We start from the raw sequence: 27739 nt of genomic DNA on the forward strand, positions 1-27739 counted from the left end.
ATTCATTGGTTTGTTGAAGCACTGACTAATGGATTTATTAAAAGCATATCTGAACTTTTCACACTGCCAATGTCATCACGGAGGAGCAGGTGTCACCCTGATAAGTGTTTCTCTTAAACCAGAGATATGTAAAGAATGTTTTTTTACTGTTCGCTTCCGGGAAAATAAGAGTATGAACCATGTCCTGGGTTTTAAAGTCTCTCCCCTGAGACCCAGCTATGGAGTTCTTGTCTCTGTAGTGGACATTATGTTTTAGTCTCTCTAAAACCTCACATGTCAGAATGTCCTGTACAGAGCAGATTCAGGGCTTTTCAGAGAGACCAAATGTTTGAAAGTTTCTCCATGAACACTCCCTCTCTGCTTGGTCTTTAAAAATGACTGACATTCATTCAGTAATAAAATTGCACATCCTTATGGAAATATGATAATATTATGGGGTTTTGAATCAAAATATGACCTCCCGTTATGAAACGGGATGTTGATTTAATACATGTCCACTGAGGACTAAAAGCATGTTTATTATGAATTTTGGGAGACACAACATATGAATAGGAAAATAAATTATACATCATAAAAGCCGCGGAGTCGATACTGCAAGTAACACAAAAACTGCAAGGAATATCGCCCGAAGCACCTGTCTTCGTTCTATCAAGGACGCATATAAAGCTCTCCCGCTCCCCCCGCTGGGCGGGGCTGACCATAACTGTGTCCAGCTCATCCCGTCATATCGCACGGCCCTAAGGAGGGGAAAAACTCTCATTAAACACGTTAAGAACTGGACTGAGGAAGCAATCCTGAGTTTACAGGGCTGTTTTGATTGCACCGACTGGGGCATGTTTAAGGAGTCCTGTACCAACATAAATGATCTTACAGATGTTGTTAGTTGTTATGCTTCCTACTGTGTTGATAATGTAATCCCTGATAAAATTGTACAGGTATATCCAAACAATAAGCCATGGGTAAGGAAATCACTAAAGCTGTTACTAAACAAAAAGAGGCAGGCATTTAGGGAAGGAAACTCTTTAGAATTGAATAAGTTGAAAAAGGAAATAAGAAGTGAAATAAGGAGGGCAAAGCAGGGTTACAAAGAAAAAATAGAGAAAGACTTTGGTGGTAGGAATTTACGTTCAGCCTGGGATGGTATGAGAAATGTTATCGGCACCAGGAGAGAAAAGAATGTCAAGGTTGTGTTAGAAGGTTTTAGTTGTGATAGTTTGCTTGCAACAGAGCTAAACAAATTTTATTTGAGGTTTGATACCACTAATTTTAGTAATGTTATTTTAGAACAGAAATCACATTTATCTGGAAATGGTGTTGTCCCCTTTTTTGACGAACAAGCTGTGGTCAATATGTTTAAGCACTCCAGCACTCATCTCTTGTGCAGAGCAGTTAGGTCCAATTTTTCCTTATATTTTCCAGATGTCCATAGAGCAACAGAGAGTGCCGAACATATGGAAACAGTCAACAGTTATTCCAGTGGCCAAACTAAATCATCCAAAATTATTAAATGACTTTAGGCCAGTAGCTCTGACCTCCTTAGTCATGAAGTGTTTTGAAAAACTGGTTAAAAAAAATACTTACAAAAACAGAGAATCTCCTACAGTTCGCTTATAGGGCTAAGCGAGGGGTAGATGATGCCACTAATACCTTGTTAAACTTACTATTCAAACATCTTGAAGGTACTAAAACACACGCAATGATTTTATTTGTTGATTTTTCATCTGCTTTTAATACAATCCAACCACATATTTTAGTTGATAAGCTCTTAAAGAACTTTGACCTCGATTTTAATATTGTGGGATGGATTCTTGATTTTTTAACCGACAGAACTCAGAGAGTGAGGGTGAATGGTTGCTTGTCTGAGGAGATGTCATCATCCACTGGGTCTCCTCAGGGGTGTGTCCTCTCACCTCTCCTTTATATTCTTTATTCTGACGATTGCCACAGCCAGCATGAAAATAGACATATTTTAAAATTTGCCGATGACTCTGCTATTGTCAGTCTCCTCTCTAATGAGGAAAGTGACCATGGTCCTGTTGTGGATGATTTTGCACTTTGGTGTGATAGGGCATTCCTTCAACTAAATATTGAAAAGACAAAGGATATGCAGATTGATTTTAGGCGAAAGTCATCAACTCCACAGCCCACTATTATAAATGGGAAGATGGTGGAATTCGTAGAAACATACAAGTATCTAGGCAGTTTGATCGACAATAAGTTAACTTTTACCTCTAACACTGAAATGCTTTGCAAAAGAGGCCAATGAAGACTGTTTTGTCTTCGCAAACTGTCAAAATTTTGTGTTGATAAGACTCTCATGACCCTTTTTTATAAATCATACATTGATTCTGTTTTAACATTCTCATTAATTTGCTGGTATGGTAGTCTCACTGTCAATGCCAAAACTGCCTTTTCCAATATAGTGAAGGTCAGTAGTAAAATTATAGGTGTCCAGCAGAGTAGCCTTTCTGTCCTGTATGATAGACAGGTAGTTAGGAAGGCCAACGCAGTTATCTCTGATAGCTCCCACCCCCTTCATTCTGAGTTCCAGTTATTGCCTATATGCGTATGAATAAGCATTCATTCGTCCCGAGAGCCATCTTGTTTATGAATTCAGCCCGGAGGAGTAGACAGACTATAACTATTAAATAGTGATGGGGTTATTATTATTATGATATGTATAGTATTGCTTGTTTTTGATGATGTTGTTGCTGAAATGGGGATGGTTATGGAAATGTTGCTATACTATGAATTGTCAGATTTTACTTTAACAAGGGCCTGTTACATTAAGTATTTCTTATGTGTTTTTGTCTTGTATTTGTGCATCTGTGACTGTTCTGTGTTTATCTTGCTGCAAAACCAATTGCCCTATGGGGACAAATAAAGTCTAAAGTCTAAAGTCTAAATATTCTTAGGAAATATTAGATGTCATTATGAAAATTATTACTCCCATTATTACACTTCTTTTTTTTCAATATGCTTTCCCAACAAAACAATAATAGGCAAATTAGATACAGTGTATAGATAACATTGTGTTTAATGAAAACCAGTTTATGGATATTTTACACACACACACTGGATGAAGTAAAATGGTATTTAAATCATTTTGTTATATATTTTATAACGTAGTTGGGAATTATAATTTTTATGAAATGATGTCCTGCTTTTTTGCTGGTTCTCAGAGTTGTTTGGATAATGTGTGGTTTTTTTTTTAATGAAGTACCAAAAATATTAAATAGTAACATTAAAGTAAACATTGTTTAATGCATTAGGTATCATTAAATACCATAACAAATTCATAGATTTGTGTTAATTTATACAAATGTTAAAACAATTATCACTATATAGAAATTAAAGCTAACTTAGATTTATAAATGCTTGAAAAATCAATGTTAACAAACTAAACTTTATTGGAAAGTGATGCTATTTTTTACTAATGTTATTTAATGAATTTAATCTAATTGAGAGATTGTCCATATCTATGGAATCCAAAGATTGCTGGATTCCCAAATCTAGCTGTTATTTTTTATATATCAGGACGTAGATTGATGGTCAAAAAACAAATGTACAGAATTCCAGTTAGGAGACACCAGATTTAATGCTTGTGAAAATGTTCTTTGAATTCAGAAGAAAATGTAAAGGCGTAAACACTGCACTGTTACCTTGTTTAACACACACGTTATACCGTTCAAACGTTTGCCGTCAGGACAGTTTTAAATTAATACTTTTATTCAGCAAGTTTGCATTAAATTGATTGAGTGACAGCACACATTTTTATTTTAAATAAATGCTGCTCTTTTGAACTCTCTATCAAAGAATTTGGAGGAAATGTTAGACTGATGTCTGACAAATGTGACAAATGTGACAAATGTAATGTATTTTTAAACATAAGAGACTTAAATATCCTTCGGATCACAAACCTTTGAACAGAAGTTTATATATTTCTGTTATTAAATGACAATAAGTTCATGTATGGAACAGATGACCGGGTGTTTCTAATAGTGAAAAAACAACAACAGTCTATTTAAATGTATTGTAGCTACCACTAACCATGTTTAAAGATAAGTAAAATAGTTTTTGACTTTTTTTGTTTGTCCTTTTATTATTATTATTATTTTCTTGTTTTGTCCTCTTTTCATGTGCCTTTACAGTTTAACGTTTACAGTTCTATTACTTCACTTTTAAAATGGCATAGTTTTATATAGCCTCTTGCAAGAGCAATATGACTTTTATTTTACTTTTCAGAATTTTTATTTTTATTTTTTGAAGATAAGGGTTAATGAATGCTTCATACAAAATCCACTCTTTTCATAAAACCCAAATTCTGATGTGCTTAGCAGGATTACTGTAATAAATTCAGATTAGTGAGGAAAAGATCAGCCAAGCATGTGATACACACCTGATAATCGACAATCCGGTACAGTCTGAGACCTTACAGCTTTATCAACATTAATTAGTAACCTTTACAGACTTTGAACTCTCCATTTGTAATTATTAAGGACGTACTTTGAAAATTAAATCAAGTACTAGTTCTTCATCTTTGAAGCCCATTGGCCAGTACAATGGAAAGTCTCTTTGATCTATTATGGCCGTGTGTGCTAAATATGTGCTAAAGGTACAACATATATATTTCTCCAAAGCTTAGTTCTTCTTTTACCATCTACAGAGTCTGTTCCTTAGAGATAAGCCCCTTGCATGTTACATAATGTCTCTTACACAACCTTTTGAATGGATGTACCCTAAGGACACCTTTCAATAAAACCCTTAACTTTGCCCAAATACAGTATTATCATATACTGTATGTTATTAACGCAAATGTTACTGTCAGGTACTTCTTCCTTGTCTAAAGGTTTCCTAGTCTAGGCACTGAGAAAATATATACAGTATAGTGTTCGCACTTTACAAGACCATAATAACAGTAGCTTTATGGAGTTGTTCTGCATGATTATAGATGATCTTCTTTAGTACATTGAGCTTTGATGCTAGACTATGGCTGCGGCTGGATTCTGTAGTTATCTTTATGGCTGTCTAACAGACACCAAGTCTCAAGGTCCTGAATTGTTTCTGAGTGCACCTCCCTAACCTAAAAATGAACCTGTATTTCTCTAGAGGAATTGAATATGTCTACACCTGCTCTGGGAAGTAATTCACTTCAGAGACAGCTGGTCCGTCGCAGTCTGTTCTCAGACCTACACGTCAAACAAAACAAACGTCAGGGTTCTCCCGAGGTATTCCGATCACCAATATTACATGACATATCAATAACTCATTTGGACTTTAATTCGGCAGTGGTCCGAATAATATGGATTGAGTCAAGATAATACTTTAAATGAGTAACTTCCTTGTTCCTTAATTTGGACTTTTATCTCGTTTTCAATGACCCACTTATGGATTTTGACCTCAATAAAAGACAAAGTCCATTCATTTTACACGATCATCTAAATTACACAAAGCAGTCTGTGCTATTTCTGAATTATAACATCTGGCAGAACATCAAGTTATAGCCTTAGAGGAAATATCAAGGGACAAAAGTGATACGAGTTATCTGAGATTCCCGTTTACTCCAGTACAAATTACTAATTATTTACTGGAATATCTAACAAGTACCTTTATCGCAATACTAAAAAGAACAATTTGATTGTTTTAAGCTATTTTAAGATACGTTTCAAGTCACATTGATAAAGACAAGGTAACATTTCAGTTTATAGCCACTGAATTTAAATAATAATGTTGATCTTACCCTATTTCATTTATAAGCCTGTCTGTCCTTTCTAGAATTAGAGAGAGAGAGAGAGAGAGAGAGAGAGAAACACACTTAAATATAAAAACACCACACATAAATATAACATATAAAGAAAAGGCTCAGATTCATTTATATATTTGGTCTGCTCTTTCTTTTGATGAACTAGTAGTTAAGTCAAATCAAGTCAAGTCACCTTTATTTATGTAGCGCTTTAAACAAAAAAGATTGCGTCAAAGCAACTAAACAACATTCATTAGGAAAACAGTGTGTCAATAATGCAAAATTATAAAGGCAGTTCATCATTGAATTCAGTGATGTCATCATCTCAGTTCAGTTTAAATAGTGTCTGTGCAGTCATTTGAAATCAAGTCAATGATATCACTGTAAATGAAGTGACCCAATCTAAGCAAGCCAGAGGCGACAGCGGCAAGGAACCGAAACTCCATCGGTGACAGAATGGAGAAAAACAGACTGGATCTGGTGGCTACGGTGACCTCAGAATAAGAGAGAAACAGACAAATATTAGCATAGATGCCATTCTTCTAATGATGTAGCAAGTACATCGGTTGTTATGGGAAGTGTTTCCGGTTCCGGTTTACCTAATTAATGCAGCCTAAAAATCCTTTAACGGATTTGGATATTAAAAGCATATTAGTATGTTATGTGTAAGCCAGGTTAAAGAGATGGGTCTTTAATCTAGATTTAAACTGCAAGAGTGTGTCTGCCTACCGAACAATGTTAGGTAGGTTATTCCAGAGTTTAGGCCCAAATAGGAAAAGGATCTGCCGCCCGCAGTTGATTTTGATATTCTAGGTATTATCAAATTGCCTGAGTTTTGAGAACGTAGCGGACATGGAGGATTTTAATGTAAAAGGAGCTCATTCAAATACTGAGGTGCTAAACCATTCAGGGCTTCATAAGTAATAAGCAATATTTTAAAATCTATATGATGTTTAATAGGGAGCCAGTGCAGTGTTGACAGGACCGGGCTAATATGGACATACTTCCTGGTTCTAGTAAGAACTCTTGCTGCTGCATTTTGGACTAACTGGAGTTTTATTTACTTAGCGTGCAGAACAACCACCCAATAAAGCATAGTAGCAAAACATATATTTACAAAAACTAATTCTGCAAAATAATCTTTAGTCGCAAGAAGATATTGCTTTCTCCCAGCCATTTCTGTTTTTCCTGATCCATTATTTGTCAGTTCATATAATTTGCAAATAGATTTAAGAAAGAATGCAAGTATGTCATCACCTTCTGGTAGATTTGAATGCTAAACACTCTGTTAACTCAAGACATGACTCTCAGGTGAATAGGGAAAATGTTTTAATATCACCATTCTTCCCTATTGATTAGTCACAGTACATTTAGACAATTGTTTTGAATGACAAAATTTCTGTAATTTTATGTTTAAATATGCAACTGAGGCATATTTAAATAAATATGCACTAATTTGTATACATTTCCAGAACAGAAATCTGAACATTGGATAAAGCCAGTTTAACAATTCTTGTTTCATTTTGTTGACATATTAGAGTCAACAATGTTTGCAGAGGGGAAATGTATTTCTTATACATATTTTTTAATCAGAAAATTTCCAAGACCAAGAAAAAAAATAATAAAAAATAAAAATAAATAAATACCATATTTTTTTAATTAAATAGATAAATCAGGAGAATGATATATGAAAAATGTTCAGAATATACTGTAGATATGCATCAAACTGTGTATTATCTGTTTGCTGTATGTAAGTACTATATGTAAATAAAGCAGTGCAAGCACAGTAAAATAAAGAATTTAACAAAGCAAAATTCAAAAGCAGAAATGATTGTGATACTAATAAGTTTATAGTGTAGAGCAGCTAATGGAAATACAGTGCTGTTATCTCCAGTTATTTCAGCACCTTGGTCAGCACACCTGTCATCTGAACAGCATTTCTGCATGGGGTTGAAGACCTTCCTCACTATATCTCAAGGCTCTTATATATAAATGTTTTAAATAGTAATCTCTAATATATTTCATTAGAAACAAACAAACGCAGTGAGCTGAGTTGCTCAGACAGTGAAATCAATACTTGACAGCTCAACAGTAGTTCAATAGTTTATTTAGCCCACTTACACAGTCCTATTTACTGTATAGTTATACAGTTATACTCACTATTATCTGTATACATTTCAGACCTGCTTGGTTACATCCTTGTTAAACTTTCTTAACTTTAAATCAAATGAAAGGCCTTAATCATATAATGAATGATTAATGGTAACAGGACAATTTTGTAGTAATCATTGATTTGTTTTTTTCAGACTAAACAAGCGGGGTGGGTGACTTTTGGAGCCATCGATCGGCACAGATGTCTGAGTTGTCCTATGTCATTCTTTCACACTGGTGATTCTAGAGCATTTCAGGCACTCACTGATGACAGATGTTCCATTAAAAATGAAATTTGGGATTTTATTGTGCCTTGTTTTGCTGCAGAGGTGCAAACACTGGTGCTCTCAAAACATTGCTGTTTGTTTGAGCAGCTGGAACAGTCATACATGACAACACTGTCTTATATAATGGTGTAATTTGGGGGAGGGGCTTTCTGTTTTGTCTGACCAATGGCAGAAGAGGGGAGGGTTTGGGAAACCTGTTTACAATTAGGTTTTGCATCAACCTTGGGCACTTTTGGCTCTGTGGACTTTACCCTGACTTTACTTCACTGTGAAATTTTTCTTTTTCAACACAATTAACATAAAATATAAAACATATACACATGCATAATGCAAAAATAAAGAAAAGAAAGAGAAACAACATTTTTTTTTTTTGCATTTGCATTAGCATTTTCTTTACAAAGAATCCAGATATGTACTTTATCACTGATTAAAAATATTGGCCTGAAGAGTTTATGAAGTTCAACTTGCATTTGTTCATGAAGAAAATGTACAACTTGACTGGAAACAACACACAATAAAAATATCATGTTCACAGGCTATATTTACCTTGATTTTGCTTTGTTTTCTTCAAACATCACATGTCTCTTATCTAATGCTTGCACTTCAGTGACACTAATTAACCTTGTGGTAATCATCAAGTACACTAACCTTTGATAAAACTTTATTACTCGCAAAATTGTTTGTTGTTGGGAAAATGACAACTGTGGTACACTGAAATAGTTATTTCATAATAAAATGAATAGTTCAGTCTCTGACATAGATTTTGTTCTTCTTTTTATCGACTGATTGTCTGTGACATGAGTAAAACAATAATATCTATACAAGGCTATATAAGATGTTTTAAGTTACCTTTAAGGTTAAGTTACTTTTCATTAAAATCAACCCCAGGACAGGACACATAGTACAAAGTGTCTGAAATTCAGTTTGATTACAAAAAATACACATTTCACTTTTAAAGGAATAGTTCACCAATTTGCAAAAAACTATTTACACACTCTTCGGTCATCAGAACAGAAACATTTTGTTATGGATAAGAACGATGGAAGACCAGGGCGAGGTGCAGTTTATAGTCTTTAATAAAGCAAATTGTCTTCACTGAATAATATAGAACAAAAATCACAGGCTTTTATCAGAGCCAAAAACAGGAACAGCCAGACGACTGGGTCTCAGACAAACTACATAAATATCCACGAGGGCGGAGGCAGGGACCCCGGGATGCATACAGCCAGTCCGAAAAACAGTGAAGACAGCCGGCAGAGTGAACAGCCAAGGGCAAGCGCTGCACAGGTACTCTGCAAACAGGGACAGCTGGATGATACACAGTCCAATGACAAAATAACTCACAGTTGCAACAATGACTCCACAGACAAGACAGGACAGGACTAGGAAACAGACGTGTCTCACGAGAGGTCATCGAATAATCCGACAACAAGACAGGGCTAGAAAGAGGGAATAAGAAGCAGAGACATTCAAGGGCCAAAGAAGGGACAGGTGAGGAGAAGGGAACGAAAGGGGAAACAGCTGAAATAGATAATGAGCGGAGGAGTGGATGTGTGTGCGTGATAGTGTGAATAAGTGACCATAAGAGGGAGACAGAGAAGGAGAAAAAGCCAGGATCATGACAGTACCCCTCTCTCAACGAGTGCCCCCTGGCGCTCCTGAGGACGACTGGCGGGTCCGGAGGAAATCATCGATGAGTGAAGTATCCAGGACGTCCCGGGAGGGAACCTAACTTCACTCCTCAGGACCATACCCTTCCCAGTCGACCAGATATTGACAACCGCGTCCCCGACAGCGCATGTCAAGAATGCGGCGAACCCTGTAGATAGGGGTATCATCGGCAAGACTAGGGACGCGGACCGGGCGAGATGGGGGACGGATGACTGGTTTAATGCAAGAGACGTGAAACACGGGATGGACCCGGCGTAAATTAGGCGGAAGGTGAAGCTTTACTGCGACAGGATTAATGACTTTAACAATGCGAAATGGTCCGACAAAGCGGGGAGACAATTTACGTGACTCGGACTGGAGAGGTAAATTTGAAGTGGATAACCACACTCTCTGGCCGCAAACGTAGCGAGGACTCTTAATTCTGCGCCTATTGGCCATTACTGTCATGCGTCTTCTAGCTCGACAGAGAGCAGATCACACTCTCCTCCAGGTGTGTCTGCAACGGCTAATAAAAGCTTGCACTGACGGAACATTAGAATCAGAGTCTTGGGATGCAAATATCGGAGGTTGATAACCGAGACAGCAATGAAAGGGCGAAAGACCAGTAGCAGAGGAGGGGAGCGAATTATGGGCGTATTCGGCCCAGGAAAGCTGCTGTGACCATGATGCGGGATTCTGATGGGTGAGACTGCGGAACATACGGGCGACAATTTGACTAGTCCGTTCAGCTTGACCGTTCGTCTGGGGATGAGACCCGGACGAAAGGCTAATGGATGCCCCAATCAGGCGACAAAACTCTTTCCAAAATTGAGAAGAAAATTGGGGGCCTCTATCAGACACAATATCAGTGGGTAAACCATGTAGTTTAAAAACATGATTAACCATGATCTGAGCGGTCTCCTTGGCAGAGGGGAGTTTAGCGAGTGGAATAAAATGGGCCGACTTAGAAAAACGATCTACCACGGTCAGAATAACGGTGTTACCCTCTGAAAGAGGAAGCCCAGTGATAAAGTCGAGAGCTAAGTGAGACCACGGTCGGGTTGGAACCGGTAACAGACGAAGTAGACCGGCCGGAGGGGAATTGTCAGCCTTAGTCTGAGCGCATGTATTGCAGGAGGCAACAAACCGTCGCACGTCTCGTTCTAAAGAAGTCCACCAAAAGCGCTGACGGATAAAAGCGATGGTGCCCCGGACACCAGGATGGGCTGTCAATTTAGAGGTGTGTCCCCATTGAAGGACAGCTCGACGCGCGGATACAGGGACAAAAAGGAGCCCCTTAGGGCAGTTGCGCGGGACTATGACATGAGAAAGAGAATGCTTAACCAGCTTCTCTATTCCCCAGACGGTCATGCCAACAACATGACCGGGGGGAATAATCTTCTCAGGCTCTGAAGATGCAGAGGAGTCAACAAGACGAGATAGCGCGTCGGGCTTGACGTTCTTGGTACCCGGACGATACGAGATGGTAAAATCGAAACGAGTAAAGAATAAAGCCCAGCGGGCCTGACGAGCGTTTAGTCTTTTGGCCTTGCGGATATATTCTAGGTTACGGTGATCTGTCCAGACGATAAAAGGAACGGGAGCTCCTTCTAGCCACTGTCGCCATTCGCCTAACGCTAGACGGATGGCTAGCAGTTCGCGGTTGCCCACGTCGTAATTGCGCTCTGCAGGAGAAAGACGGTGAGAGAAAAAGGTGCAGTGGTGTATCTTTCCGTCAGCGGTGGATCGCTGGGAAAGCACAGCCCCGACCCCTACTTCAGAGGCATCGACCTCGACTATAAATTGTTTAGTGAAGTCAGGAGTAAGAAGGATAGGCGCGGTAGTAAAAAGAGATCTAAGAACGTCGAAAGCAGTCTGCGCAGAATCTGACCATCTAAACTGGGACTTGACTGAGGTCAGAGCTGTAAGGGATGCGGCTACTTGACTGAAATTTTGTATAAAACGATGATAAAAATTAGCAAACCCGAGAAAACGTTGTAGCGCGAGACGGGAGTCGGGCATGGGCCAATCGGTAACCGCCTGGACCTTAGCGGGGTCCATACTAATCCCCTCTGCCGAGATGACCGAACCCAGAAACGTAACTGAGGGGGCGTGGAAAGAACATTTCTCTGCTTTTACATAAAGTCGATTCTCTAGTAGACGCTGAAGAACATGACGAACGTGTTGGACGTGCACCTGGAGTGATGGTGAAAAGATCAGAATATCATCAAGGTAGACGAACACAAAAACGTTGAGCATGTCCCGTAGGACGTCATTGACTAAGGCTTGAAAGACCGCGGGGGCGTTAACCAATCCGAAAGGAAGAACCCGGTATTCAAAGTGCCCTAGGGGCGTGTTAAACGCGGTCTTCCATTCATCCCCCTCCTTGATACGCACTAAGTGATTAAGCGTTACGTAAGTCGAGCTTTGTGAAAATCTTAGCTCCCTGTAAGACTTCGAAGGCAGATGACATCAGTGGTAATGGGTACCGATTCTTGACAGTGATATCATTTAAACCCCGATAGTCTATGCAGGGACGCAGGGAGCCATCTTTCTTTTTAACAAAGAAGAAACCGGCTCCCGCTGGAGACGAAGGAGGAATGATGGTACCGGCGTTGAACGAATCAGAAAGGTATTTCTCGAGCGCCTCCCTCTCGGGGGCGGATAATGAGTAAAGTCTACCTCGGGGGGGCGTTGTACCTGGGAGAAGATCTATACTGCAGTCATACGGGCAATGAGGGGGGAGAGAAGTGGCCCGGGAACGACTGAAGACCTCCCGCAAATCGTGATACTCCTCCGGAACTCCAGACAAATCACCTGGCTCTTCCTGAAAAACAGTTACGGGCAAGACAGGGGACACAGCAGAAGACAGACAATCGACATGACAAGACAATTTCCAAGAAAGAATAGTGCCTTCCGCCCAGTTAATCCGGGGGTTATGGAGCACTAACCACCAAAAGGGGAATGAAAAATAAAAAAAGAAATAGTCTCTCTATGATTTCCTGAAACAGTAAGAGTCAATGGTGAAGTCCCTCTCTGTACCCTAGGAAGGGAACTGCCATCTAGGGCGAACAGGGGGGTGGAGTCTTGTAAATCTAAGAGGGGAATACCTTGTTCTAAAGCCCAATTCTCATCAACGAAGTTCCCCTCCGCCCCTGAATCAAGCAATGCTGAGCAGGAAACAGACGATCCCAGCCAGCGGATGTGTACGGGAAGGGAAGTGCAGGACTTAGACGGAGAGACCCATGATGTAGCACTCGCCAGCAACCCTCCACCTACTGACGAGCGCTGGCCCTTTACTGGGCACCTGGAGACAAAGTGATCTGAGGCAGCACAGTACATGCATAGGCGATTCATAATCCTGCGTTGGCGTTCCCGTGTAGATATGCGAAGCCCCACTAGCTGCATCGGCTCGGGATCAGCAGCAGATGGCAGTGGCGGTCGGGTTGCTGTGGAGGAGGGAAGAAACGAAACCTCCAATCCGCGAGCCCTTCGTCGCATCTCGAAGCGTCTTTCGATGCGAAGAGCCAGCTCGACAAGGGAGTCGAAACTTTCAGGGACCTCTCGGACAAAGACCTCATCCTTAATCTCAGAGTTCAAGCCCTCGAGAAAGCGGGAGATTAGTGCCGGGCCGTTCCATCCACTCGTAGTGGCCAGGGTACGAAACTCAATAGAAAAATCTGTGACTGACCTCCTCCCCTGGCGCAAGGTGGATAGGAGGCGGGATGCTTCATCACCCTGTGCAGACCGGTCAAATACTCGGATCATCTCCTCCTTGAACAGAGAAAACCTATAGATGCAGTCTACCTCTGCCTCCCAGTTTGCTGCCGCCCACTCTCGAGCTCGTCCATTGAGAAGAGAAATCACATAAGCCACCCTCGATCGATCCTTGGCATAAGTGGATGGCTGGAGAGAAAATACAACTTCGCATTGGGTGAGGAAGGCTCGACATTGTGAAGGCTCACCAGAGTAGCACGGCGGGTTGTTTATGCGTGGCTCAGAAGAGTCGCGCTGTCCGGCTGAAGCAGTGGTTTCATGACGGTAGTGGTGGAACTGTTGGGTTAGACCCGAGAGCCGGGCGGTCAGGGATTCTACGGCACGTCTCGTGGCGGATAAATCCTCCTCATGTTTGCCCAGCAGAGCACCCTGGAACTTAACAGCACTCTGAAGGGGATTACCACTCGCCTGGTCCATCTTCTGGTCGGATTATTCTGTTATGGATAAGAACGATGGAAGACCAGGGCGAGGTGCAGTTTACAGTCTTTAATAAAGCAAATTGTCTTCACTGAATAATATAGAACAAAAATCACAGGCTTTTATCAGAGCCAAAAACAGGAACAGCCAGACGACTGGGTCTCAGACAAACTACATAAATATCCACAAGGGCGGAGGCAGGGACCCCGGGATGCATACAGCCAGTCCGAAAAACAGTGAAGACAGCCGGCAGAGTGAACAGCCAAGGGCAAGCGCTGCACAGGTACTCTGCAAACAGGGACAGCTGGATGATACACAGTCCAATGACAAAATAACTCACAGTTGCAACAATGACTCAACAGACAAGACAGGACAGGACTAGGAAACAGACGTGTCTCACGAGAGGTCATCGAATAATCCGACAACAAGACAGGGCTAGAAAGAGGGAATAAGAAGCAGAGACAATCAAGGGCCAAAGAAGGGACAGGTGAGGAGAAGGGAACGAAAGGGGAAACAGCTGAAATAGATAATGAGCGGAGGAGTGGATGTGTGTGCGTGATAGTGTGAATAAGTGACCACAAGAGGGAGACAGAGAAGGAGAAAAAGCCAGGATCATGACACATTTAGTCACCCATTATTTGCTCACCAGTGAATCCTCTTCAGTGAATGGGTTCAGGCAGAATGAGAGTCAAAACAACTGATAAAAACATCACAATAATCCATGAGTAATCCACACTTCTCCAGTCCATTGATAAACATCTTGTAAAGTGAAAAGTTGCATGTCTGTAATAAACAAATCTATCATTAAGATATATTGGTGAAGATAACTTCAAACCAGCTAAAACTAAAAGTCCTCTATCCAGAATAATGCTTTCTTCAGGGAAAAATGGTCTCGTCTGAATCAGGAGAGAAATATGTACAGATTTAGCAATATTTTTAACTGTTCTAAACAAATAAATTGGTAGATTTTGATGTGAAAGCACAACAGGAGGTGCTATTATGCATTTTTGGCCAGAAGTGACAGTTTAACATCAAATGCCTTAAAGACATTTAAGGTTTCTTTAAGACATTAATTGATGGACTGGAGTCATGTGGATTATATGTGGATTATTGTGATGTTTTCATCAACTGTTTGGCTCTCATTCTGACGGCACCCATTCACTGCAGAGGATCCATTGGTGAGCAAGTGATGTAATGCAAAATTACTCTGAATCCTGAGGGTCAGTAAACAAAAGGCGAGTTTCAGCAAGTTTTCATTTTTGCGTGAACTATTCCTTTCATGTCTTATTAATGAACACACAACCAGACTTTGTATAAATCCTGTAATCTAGTTGAATGTTTTAAAATTTTCCTCAGTTGCCCGTGGTGACATGTTTGATGTGTGTGAGGAGGATCTGACCACTTCAATGTCAGAAGAATCAAATGTGACAGCCATTAGCGCTATGCCCCTTACCACCACAAGTTCCCCTCCTACATCTCCTACAGCTCCACCTGATCCAGACGCCGTCACCTGTAGCGGCCGCATATTTGACGCCTTCATGCAGCTGAAGAATAGTTCAATCTATGCGTTCAGAGGTGAGTTTAGAGGCTGAATTCAATCTGTATGCCCTTTACTCAGTGCAGACTGACTAACTACACAACACCTTCTTCATTTGTGTTCTAGGCGACTATTTCTTTGAGCTAGATGACAGATCTCTCATGCCTGGCTATCCCAAACTCATTAAGGATGTGTGGGGCATCTCCGGTCCCATTGATGCTGCTTTCACTCGCATCAACTGCCAGGGAAAAACATATATATTCAAGGTCTGTGCATGTGAGGTTAAATGATTAATACGGGCTCCTTGACGCTCATTTTGAAATCCAGATTTAAAAAAAAAAAAACATTTAAAATACATTTAAGCTAAAGTGTTTAGAACATACTGATTATATTCCACTACATGCTGAATCTCAGGGTAACAAGTACTGGCGTTTTGATGGTGATGTCTTGGATGAAGATTATCCTAGAGACATATCGGTGGGCTTTGAGAAGATTCCAGATAATATTGACGCCGCATTTGCAATCCCGGCTCCAGGACATCATGGGAAAGAAAAAGTTATTTTGTTTAAAGGTATGCGAAAATCAAATGTAGGTTGTAATAGAGTGCTGCAATGATGATTTATTTTTGTAGGCCAAAACTATAAACAAGTTAGCATTTTAGCGCTTCCAGTTCCATTGTCCTGAAGTCATTAGGTTTCTTTTTGAATGGGTTTTTAGTTGAATGCCTGAATTTAGGTCTGTGTTGAACACGAGCTCATGATATCTTCACATTTTATTCAAGACATGCTTTGAATAAAATACACCAGTTATTGGTGATGTTGAAGTCAAACGACCATGGTGCAGTTCATTTACAACCTATATTTAGCTTTTTACTTCTGGTGATTATATTTAGGGTTCATAATTGATAAAAGCTATGTTCATTATGGGCAGTGCTCCAATGGAAGAAAATCATTTTGAGTTTGTCAAATGAATTGGGGTGATAGTAACTTTTGGGTTGGCCTATAAAAACACATCTGCAGCACTTTCTAAAATAGATCTATTCAATATTTAATGTGTCCTTTGTTCCCACAGGAGACCAGTACTACCAATATGAGTTCAAACTCCAGCCTTCCCATGAAGAATGTGACCGCATGACCAAATCCTCACCCTCTGTTGCCTTCACACGTTATACAAACATGTACTGTGACTTGGATAATATGTTTTCTTTGCTCTTTCAAGGCAGTGACTCTGTGTGCTTATGTTGTTTAAGTAAGGGGGTTAAATAAATGTCTGGTTTGCTGAAATATTCCCTGTCCACCCAGTTCAGGGGCATCACAAAGGGCCACGATACATTTCCAAAGACTGGATTGGCATCAAACGTCCCATAGATGCAGCAATGGTTGGCCGACTGTATGTAAGCCCTGGTCCTTCACCATCTCCAGCCACCAGCCTGAAAAGAGGCCGACCCGGATGGAGAAAGAAGACCAGGGGTCAAGGAGACAGAGTGAGCCATTCACTGTTCTGGGAAGACTTTGTAATGGACTTTGAGGAAAGGTTTGTTAATTACTGAGGATTGTTGAGAGTATATTTGGACAGTAGTTGTATAGATTATATTATAAATTTGTGTTTTATAGGTATTTTGGAACAGAGAAGCATGGTAAAAAAACAGAAAAAGGGCCGTGGAAGACCTCCATCTCTGTTTGACATGAGTTATGATCCAGATGACTACACAGATCACGTGGAGACTGTTCAAGAGAAGGCCACACTCTGAAAGGTACTTCAGACAAATATATTGTTCCGTTGATTCTTCTTTTACGGTGCATTGTTAAAGTTAGTTAATTAAGCTTAGTGTGTATGTTTTATGCTAATAAAACATTGTATTTGTAATTTTTTTAATATTCGTACTAATATTGTGAAATTTCTCCTCTAGAAAAATACTACAGGGTGGACCTGCAGACCAAACGGATTGACTACGTAAATCCTCCTTACCCAAGATCCATTGGCAAATATTGGTTGGGATGGAAAGAAAAGGATATGTCAGAAAAGAGATAAGAAACAAGGTTTTCATATTTGAGTTAAAAATAATGATTTGGATGTTATTGCTAAATTTGATGTCATTTATGATGATTGATCATTACTATCAATATTATAGTTCTCTAAGTATTCCTGATGTGTTGCATTACAGTAATATCTGATGATAGCTTTGCATGCATTAAGAAAAAGCTTCTAATAACCATTTAATATTCAATAGGATATAATGATCTCATTTGAACTTACGAACTTTTCTAGTTATAAGTTTGAAAATACTGAACAATAAACTGTGCAATCATTATTGTGTTGATTTCTGAATTTGTCATGTTTGATATGTGCAAAACATCAAACTTATTAAATATAGCTGGTTAGCAATTTATTATAAGCAATGTGTTCCAAAAAAAAAAGCTTTTCAAAATAATTTTTCTAATCTTTGTTCAAAGATTATGCTCATGCTGTTATGCAGAATTTGTTGTATAATCTACAATAAATTAATATTTATTTATTATTTTATTAATAGTTTATGCAAACTGCATGCCTGAATATAAGCAGATAGCTGGTTATTAGCCAATAATATATATATATCTCTCAAAACAAGCTGGTAGGTTAAGCGTAAGCTTAGTTATATAGAAGAGGATGTCTGAGTTCACATTCTTCAACTCTATCTCAATGACAATATCATCCTCTAGTGGCACAAATGAGTGTGGCATTCATAGAGAGCAGCATTCTGGCCATTAAAGGGATAGTTCACCCAAAAATGAAAATTATGTCATTAATGACTCACCCTCATGTCGTTCCAAACCCGTGAGACCTCCGTTCATCTTCGGAAAACACAGTTTAAGATATTTTAGATTTAGTCCGAGAGCTCTGTCCCTCCATTGAAAACGTATGTACAGTATACTATAGTTAATACATTTACCAGCAGGGGCTAACTGGCTCTTGCTAACCAGCTGAACCTGTTACCCGTTCCTAACGAATGTGTTTGACATGTCAAAGTGCACTCATTGTTTAGCACCAAGTATAGTATATATACTTAGTAAACTTATTAAAGTTTAATGTGCAATAAAGGGATAGCTCACCAAAAAAAAAAAAAATGATGTCATCATTTACTCAACCTTGTGTCGCTCCAAACTTTTATGTGAACTTTTCTTTCTTTCTTCTGCTGAACACAAGATATTCTGAAGTATATGAGTGACCAAACTGTTGACGGTAGCAACTGAGTTTCATGATGCTTTTTTCCGTGGCAACTTTTTCATCAACTATGAGTAAATGATGACAGAATTTAAATTTTTGGGGTAAGCTATATTCTTTATGTGTTGTGTTACTAACATAAATTGTGCGTATCTGTTCGTACCAATGCCAAGTTTCAAGTTAAAGCAAGACCACAAGCAAGTGATATCCTTATGTTTGTCCTGAATGGGTAAAGTCTCTGTGATGATAAGAGATCCTCTGAAGAATGCTGATAGCATGTTACATTATAACACTTAACATACTTTCACATTAATATTAACTGATGTTAACCCGAGTAAGATGGGGTAAGATGACCCCCCCCCCCAACTTAAGTTTTTTTTCTCTCTTTCTCGAGACGGCATGAAATCTCATATCAGCACTTTTGATGAATGGCTATGCTATTTTTATTTTTATTTTTTATTTCATTTTGTCGTTTTACCTAAATATCAACATTTGTGAGATTTAGTCAGTTAAACCCGTTTTGAGATTAATTGATTTAACTGGAATATAGTGATCTAAACTGTATTATATTGAATATCAAAAGTTTGTTCGATTTTGCTGTTTTTTTGGCTGAGCGCAGTAGTTTGGGTGGCTCGCCAATGTAGGCTACTAGATTTCTCTAATACATAAAATAAGTAAACTTGACCAAAGTTCTTGTGGGGAGAAGAATTTATTGAAGGTAGCAGTGAAGCAGTTCTAAAGCAGTGATGTTAGCATATCTTCCTTCAAACAATCTTAACCCAATGTACTGTCTGTGAGATCAGACCTTTATACCTGGTAACAAATGTGCTACAAACAAAACAATAACACCCCATGGAGAGCCAATGATAGGACCTCTACCATGGAGAGCCGATGAAGCATGGACCCTAATATTGACCTAATGTGCTAATTAAATGAGCCATCTGGGCCACACTTTTGTAAATAGTTTCAGTTGATTGCATCTGAGGCACAGTCACAATGTGAATGCATCTGACTAAAGATACATATAATCTTTGAAGTTGTTCCCCTGAACTGGGACAGAAGGCCCCAAGTGCCATGTTGTTATTAGTATTATTATTATGTGAAATCATTTAACAAATTTGCATGTATAATGTTACTATTATGACATATCTTCAATTCAAATATGTGCAATTAAATATGTAAATATTAATATGCCTGTACAGAGGTCATAGAATTAATTTACCCTTGAATCTCTTTTACTGGGATTCTCCTTTGTCTTTCATCGGTTATTCAGTCATTTAACTAAATCGTCAAAATACAAATAAACCAATGTTTCTATTCATTTTCCTTATAATATATTGCATCATCTCCTTACACATGCTAAAAACATATCTACATATGTTACAATTTAAAAGTAAGGGTGCACTGTTCTGAAATAGATATTTACCCTGTGAAAATTATTAATTATTTTTTCAAACCTGTGAGTTTCTTTCTTCTGCTGAACATGAAAGAAGATATTTGGAAGAATGTTGGTAACCAAACAGTTTGCAGTAGCAATTGACATCCATAGCATGGAGAAAAATACTGCGGAAAACAAAGGCTACCATTCTTACAAATATCTTATTTTGTTTTTTAGCAATTAATTTCAGAATTATGATGCTTCCATAAGCTTATAAAACTGTGTAACAAAGAAAAAAAGTTATATTTGTGTGTGTCTGTATGCTTATGAGTGCATATATGCCTGGTATGTGGGAATGTGTGTGTTTGCATTCATACATTTTCTTTCCAATGGATCCTGTGTTTTTTCCCGCTCCCAGGGCATGGTACTGTCACAATGGTGCTAATGACGTGCCATCACAGCTGCTTCCTCTCCCTTCACAGCCTGCAAACACCTGAGGCCGTCTTTTTGTTTGATGTGGAAACATCTTCCATTTATTCTGCCAGTTTGGGGAAATATTTCAAGGTGTTTGGCCAGTTTTCATACTTTAGAGGTATAGTGCTGCTGAGAAGAATTTTTGATACAAAGCCAAAACTATGCCACAGACAGAGATCCATCTGAAAGAGAAGGAGCTATGATAGATTATACACAGAAGCTGAGGAACTGTTTTCATGGCTGGTGAAGAGAAAATGTGTTAAATTAATAAAAAGTTTCAATTCTATACATACAATACAAATAATAATAAAAAACAAATCTAATTTCATATCTGTACATTTTGTCTGCCTGATCCTATATGACTATGTAATCATTCAAGAACACATTAATATTTATTTGAATTATCATTCATTGGAAACTTTATGTTTAATGCACTTCATGTTGTTAATTACAATGAATGGAATATATTTTCTTTCCTTTTGTATGTTTATCAATATGCTAAAAGATAATCCTATTTAAATCAATGTGGTAAACAAAATTAGTTTAAAAGTAATCAAAAATAGTCTGATTATATTACCTATATTACCTATAATATGTGTAATGTAATGTAATGAATTACGTTACTAACTACAATTTGTGTTATGTAATTTGGAATCAGTAAAGAACTACAATGTGCAAACAATCTCCCCATCACTGGACACTGCTAAGACTGACTGGCATGAAAAGTGACTTTCTGCTGTCCACTAAAAACATAGATGACTTTAGTCCAACAAAAAGTCTCACGATTAGCAGAATTAAATGATTTAATATGATCATCAAATCTTCTTCTTTGTAGTTTCTATACTATCTGATTAGTATCACAGCTAACAATATTGTTAATTTATTTTTTACTCATTTAACCCTATTGGTTACATTTGTTACAGAAGTTCGAGGTGTTGCTGTTGGGTTAAATGTGGACTTTTCTATCATTTGCAGTTAGCCAAGAATAAATCACATTAAGTAAGAAGCATGATTCTGAAAGTGTTAATTTACACTTTAATTTACAAAAGATGTTTGTCATTAACATCTGTCTGTGCATGTTTATTGTACCTAAATACACGGCCCACGGACTGGCTTTGGAGCTGTGTGACCACGCCCACCGACGAGCCCCGCCCCCTCCGCTTGCGTATCTACTGTTAACGGAACAGTATTGTTTAATGTTTACGATCGTTCAGCTTGACTGCTCTATCTGATCTGGACGCTTCATCCTCATAGAATATAAACCGAAAGGCGTGGACGCACTGTGAAATAACTAAAGGTAATGTCCGGAACTAAGGCTTTTTATTGTCATTCTCAAAAGCGTACTAATCGATTTCCTAGCATTAGGCTCCAACAGCAGCGATGTCGTAAACAGTAATATAATGAAAAGCTGACCCCGTTTCATATCATTTCTTCTTCTGCATGTTATACACGTGTAATTAAAACTGCGCAAGGCCACGAGACACTAAGAATCTTAACTATATATAATCATATTCGGGAGAGAGTATTATAAACCGGTTATAAACCGTATGGACGCAAATACATATAATTTCATTGTGTTTCTGCATGCACGCGCTGAATGACTATGACTATCTCATATTCCGCTATGTGTGCGTTGCATAACTTCTAACTGCCAAACTGAAATTAAGAATGTCACGTGACTACACTCTTTCCTAACTTGAAGCTTCTATCTGTTTTTTTATTATTATTTTAAGTGTAGAAATTATATAAATTAATTACTTAATAAATAACTATTAGCAACTATATATTTTATATTAGATACTAGTTTTTTGTATGCTATATACTAGAATGTATTTCAAGTAACCACTACAATAATAATATAACATTTACAATATACTTAATAATAAAAACAATATTTAATAACAATATTAAATATTAAAAATACAAATTATTATTATTATTATATAAATTAATTATTTTGATATTTAAAACTTAATAATAAAACAATTATTAATATTATTATATACATTTATTATTTTAATCATTTGTTACACTGTAGATAAAAGTTGCCCACTAAACTAAAAATAAATAAATATTTTTTTTGTAAATAAAGCTGTGTCACTACCTGCTGTAATAAGCTCACTGCACTTTTCTAACCTCTTTGAATTTAATTGCTCATAATAATAATAAAAAAAAAACTCAGTTGACACTCTGAAAGCTCAGAAAACTGAGTATAAATTACAAACCTGTTGTTAAATCAGTAGAAACAGATACGTGGTTAAGGCATGATGTTGAAAACATTTTTAAAGTGCAGAGACCTCCATGTCATAATGCAAAGTTTTAGTTCATGATCTGTCATATGATTTCTGATATTGTGAAACAGTTTTGAAAAGATTTGTTTGCTCCATCATTCACATTTTAAGGGCTCAGATGTCAATTCATTATAGATCTTATACTTGGCCAGGAGCCCTTATTATATATGAGATCATTGTGTGAAGCTTACCTAAATGTGACAGAAGTGTAACCGGAGTGAAATGAATGACTTCTCCTTTCACAGTATGTCTCGAGAGCAGAAAGCAGTAGATCGTGCCAGGAAGGCCTTCCTCACCGGCCGGAGCAAATCACTGGAGTACCGCATTACCCAGCTTAAAAACCTGCTGCGTTTTGTCAGAGAACGACAGACGGAGATTTCAGAGGGTCTCAAAAAGGATCTCAGAAGGGTTGGTGAAACATTAGCTTGTGTATTGTTCAGTTCTATACATTGTTTGCGAATGTAATTGATCGGGGCTTTATATATCTGGTGACAGAGTGAGTGTGGAACTCCTTTGTATGAAACTCTGGGTCTGGAAAGTGAGATTAACCTGGCTGTGAAATATCTGAAAGAATGGGCTGCTCCTCGGCCTGTGAGCAAGAGCATGATGACCATCTCGGACCAGGTCTACATCCAGCCTGAGCCTCTGGGAGTGGTGCTGGTCATTGGGGCCTGGAATTACCCCTGGGCTGTCACCATTGGGCCCCTCATAGGAGCTATAGCAGCAGGTAATGGAGGTTATTATTATGACTAAATATTATGACTAGACAACATTTCTTATTTTTATTTGTTTAACTTAATATAGTAAAATAACTTAAATTGAATTGCACAGCTACTGTAAATAGACATATTTAAAAAGAAAACAATAAAAATGACAAAACACAACACAATTACTATTATTATAGTAAAATAATAATAATAATACTATATTAAAAATATTAATCTAAACTATAATAATATCTCAGTGATACTAAAATAACACTGCACTGTACTTTGTCCTACTTATGCATAAGTGCCTTGTGCTAACAAACCAAAGTACAAAACTGTTCCTCTGCTTCAGTCCCTTTCAACAACATTAGCACTTGCAAAAGAGGTATAGTTCTGAAGGCATGTAAATGACTTAAGGCAAGCAAGCAAACAAACAATCTTTATTTGCAAATCCTGCATTTTTAAAAGTTGTTTACGAAGTAAAATGCCAGGTTTATATATTCCATATATATGTTGCTCTTACTGTATATTTGCAAGTGTAGAGTTGAAAGTATTTTTTTATTTGACCTCCACATCTACACTATCACAGAACTAGGGATTTACTAGTAAGTTTACCTGTAAAGATGTAGAACAATTATCTTAATGTAATATACTTGATAAGAATATTGTCATACAAGTAATGCTGTGTTACCAGGCAATGCAGCTGTAATCAAGCCATCTGAAGTCAGTTCTCACACTTCCAAAGTAATGGAGGAACTCTTACCACTTTACCTGGACAAAGTAAGATTCCTTTTTTTCATAACTTTCTGAATAAACACAATAAAGACTTTTTTGCACTGTACATAACCAAGGGTTATTGTCATTCTGAATCTCATTTTTAACCCCGGATAAATCTACATTGCACACTTGTAATTTTGAGGCTGGGTTTGCTTCACTTTTTAACCTGTGTTTCGAAGCAGGATAAGCAGTGTTTTTGCAATGTTAACCCCACACAGCGGAGCTAAGTTTTTACTGTGTGAAACGATGAGGTGTTAGAATGTTACTGTTAGATGTTGAACAACAGACTGTGTCATATATTAATGTGCTTTGGCCAGTCACGGAAACACATAAACTGAAAAAGTGCCAAATGCAAATGGAAAACACATGAATTGGAGTGAAGACAGACCATTTTATTTTTACCTTTAAAGACTGAAATATATTGCTGATTGACAGTTCAATCAGCAACATATTATGCAAGGATGTGCCATGCTAGAGCTGTTATGTAAACACGTTGTGTGCTGTGTTTGTCCAGTCAGTGACACTGACACTAAAAATATTCATTTCTCAGTTCATGACCCTTTAAATAAAAATATATAATAGTTTGGGTAAGCCTAAGTGAATATTTGAATATGTTGATGTTAGGAGTTGTATCCTGTTGTCACTGGTGGGGTGACAGAGACCCAAGAGTTGCTCAAGCTGCGGTTCGATCACATTTTCTACACTGGAAACGGCACAGTGGCTAAAATCATCATGGAGGCCGCTGCTAAACACTTAACCCCTACCACTCTGGAGCTCGGCGGAAAGAGCCCGTGCTACATCGACAACAACTGTGACCTTTCCATTGCCTGCCGGTCAGTCGATTCAGATTGAATCCTTCGTTTGTACGCACTGAAGCTGTAAAATGATTTTGAAGACATGTTGTCTGTGACGTTGCAGGCGTATTGCATGGGGGAAGTATTCAAACTGTGGACAGACCTGCATTGCTCCGGACTACATACTGTGTGACCCCAGTATGCAAGACAGAGTGATTGAAGAGATCAAGAAGAATATTAAAGTAAGTATGTTGATTGTGAATGACAGTTTGGGCCTGGTAACAGCCTACGAATATAAAATTTCTAATGGGCTTATACATACTTTATTTGTGATGATCAGGAATTCTATACCGAAGACCCCAAAAAATGTTTGGATTATGGACGCATCATCAATCAGCGCCACTTCAAGAGACTGATGGCATTGTTGGAGGGGAGCACTATTGCTGTGGGGGGTGAAAACGAGGAGTCTGAGTGCTATATTGGTATAATTTAGCTGCGTTTCTACAAGTCACTACAAGCATTTTATTTGCAGTTGCAGCAATTTATTGTTTAATCGCATTTATAACTCTCTGTTTTATTCAACGTGCATTTCCTCACAGCTCCAACAGTTTTAAGGGACGTGAAGCCGGATGCCAAGGTGATGCAGGAGGAGATCTTCGGGCCTCTGTTGCCCATCTTGACAGTTAGCAGTGCAGATGAAGCCATCAAATTCATCAACCAGAGAGAGAGACCCCTTGCCTTGTACATCTTTTCTTCAGACAACAAGGTTTAAACTGATTTTTGTACACTATATAAAAAATATGAAATTTTGCTTGAAACTGTCCTTTCATTATAGTTGATCAAGCGAATGATTGCGGAGACGTCTAGTGGTGGAGTGTTGGCCAATGACTGTTTGATGCACTTCTCAGTAACCTCTTTACCTTTTGGTGGAGTTGGTGAGTTCTTTTAATGATTTTTTCCCTTTAATATAAATAGGACAGCAATTTTCAGAAGAATCATGCTGTGTTGAGTGGACTGTCCTGTAGCTCAGCTCTTTGGCTCCCCCTGCAGGTAACAGTGGGATGGGCCACTATCACGGCAAGTACGGCTTTGATAACTTGAGCCACTTGCGCAGCTGTCTAATCAAACAGTTGAAGATGGAGGGGATGAATAAGATGCGTTACCCACCACATACAGAGGATAAGCTGGGCTGGGCACGCTTTTTCATCCTCAAACATGTCGACTTCGGCAGCCTGGGTCGCATGGCGCTGCTGGCTCTGATGGCCGTCTTTGTTGCAGTGATTGTACAGGTAACAGATAATAATTATACCCATGTGAAACATTTTATTTTAAATACATGGCAGATTTTCATTTTAGATATATGTCATTTGTTTTCAGCAAAATACAGAAGTTTTTATAAAAATTGAATATTTGTATACAGACATGTATGTAATATTTTAAAATACAATAAAGATATTAATATAACATTTATATTTTATATAAGTTATATTATTATACTTATAAAATGTATTGACAATATTAACTTTTTTTTAATAAAATCAGAAATTCTAGGATGATTGAAAATACCAATGTTTCATGAATAAAATGTTTTAATAATATAATAATAATCAGAATAGGCAATTATTTTCTCCAAGTAATTATATATATATATATATATATATATATATATATATATATATATATATATATATATATATATATATATATATATATATATATGATTTTAAAATATTTTTACAATTTTATAATATTAAAACTTTTAGTAATAAAATATTACAAATAGTTTTAACTCAAATAAAATTGATTTCAGTATCACAAAAGTGCTCATACAATCTGATATAAAAATCAAACAAGCCTTTCCTGACAGACTCATTCATTATTATTATTATTTTATTTTTTTTATTTTTTTACAGAGATACTTCACTGACTAAGAATGTGAATAATATGAAGAAATCTTACCTCCACCCTGAACACACAAGGCCTTGGTCCGACAAAGTGCTGCTTCCCTCCTTTACTTTAGTTTTATTATCATGGCCATGATTCATTTCAGTCATTGTGACAATGCTGCATTTAAGGTCATTGAAACTAACATACAGTTTTAATACTAATTATGATATCTGGAGCACTTAAATCAGTGTCTGTTTTACAATACACTCTTTTTTATGATGCTCAAAGACCCCTGTCAGGAGTCCATCATGTCTGGGATGTTTTTTTTAATGAAGGAAATGAAGGTCTCTCAGAATTTAATGATTTTGTTTTCTTATGCACAAAACTTTATATATTTGCTATTTTGAATAAGAAGTCCAGCAGAAGAAATGCACATTTCAATAGTCTTAATGTGAGTTTTGTGAAGCGTTAACACGTTTGTGCTGCAGTTATGTGGTTCAGTCAGATTTATGAAGAATTGGTTCATGTGAAGAAAATATTATTGTCCAAAATACAGAATACAGTATATCTGTTTTTTTTATATTTAAATCAATCGTTTACTCAAAAATGAAAATTGTGTCATCGTTTATTCACCCTCATGTTGTCTCAAGCCTGTATGTATTTCCTTC

The 27739-nt window shown here is 37.8% G+C and overlaps 2 protein-coding genes across 2 annotated transcripts; both read left to right on the plus strand.

Moving 5' to 3' along the window:
• The first annotated feature begins 14236 nt into the window (after positions 1–14236).
• Positions 14237–17741, plus strand: LOC132130857 (vitronectin-like). The gene is made up of 8 exons (XM_059542697.1): positions 14237–14279; positions 15382–15600; positions 15689–15828; positions 15977–16133; positions 16634–16783; positions 16864–17095; positions 17176–17198; positions 17472–17741. Exons 1-8 carry the CDS (start codon positions 14237–14239, stop codon positions 17591–17593), a joined length of 1086 nt encoding a protein of 361 aa, XP_059398680.1. The 3' UTR covers positions 17594–17741.
• A 4026-nt stretch (positions 17742–21767) lies between these two features.
• On the plus strand, positions 21768–27709 carry aldh3a2b (aldehyde dehydrogenase 3 family, member A2b). Its single transcript, XM_059542172.1, has 11 exons — positions 21768–21912; positions 23152–23314; positions 23402–23633; positions 24308–24393; positions 25015–25223; positions 25309–25426; positions 25525–25666; positions 25784–25950; positions 26020–26119; positions 26235–26473; positions 27098–27709. The coding sequence occupies exons 2-11, from the start codon at positions 23153–23155 to the stop codon at positions 27113–27115; spliced, it is 1473 nt and encodes a 490-aa protein (XP_059398155.1). The 5' UTR covers positions 21768–21912; position 23152; the 3' UTR covers positions 27116–27709.
• The last annotated feature ends 30 nt before the right edge of the window (positions 27710–27739 follow it).

Source organism: Carassius carassius, chromosome 47, assembly GCF_963082965.1.
Source record: "Carassius carassius chromosome 47, fCarCar2.1, whole genome shotgun sequence".
Taxonomy (NCBI): Eukaryota; Metazoa; Chordata; class Actinopteri; order Cypriniformes; family Cyprinidae; genus Carassius; species Carassius carassius.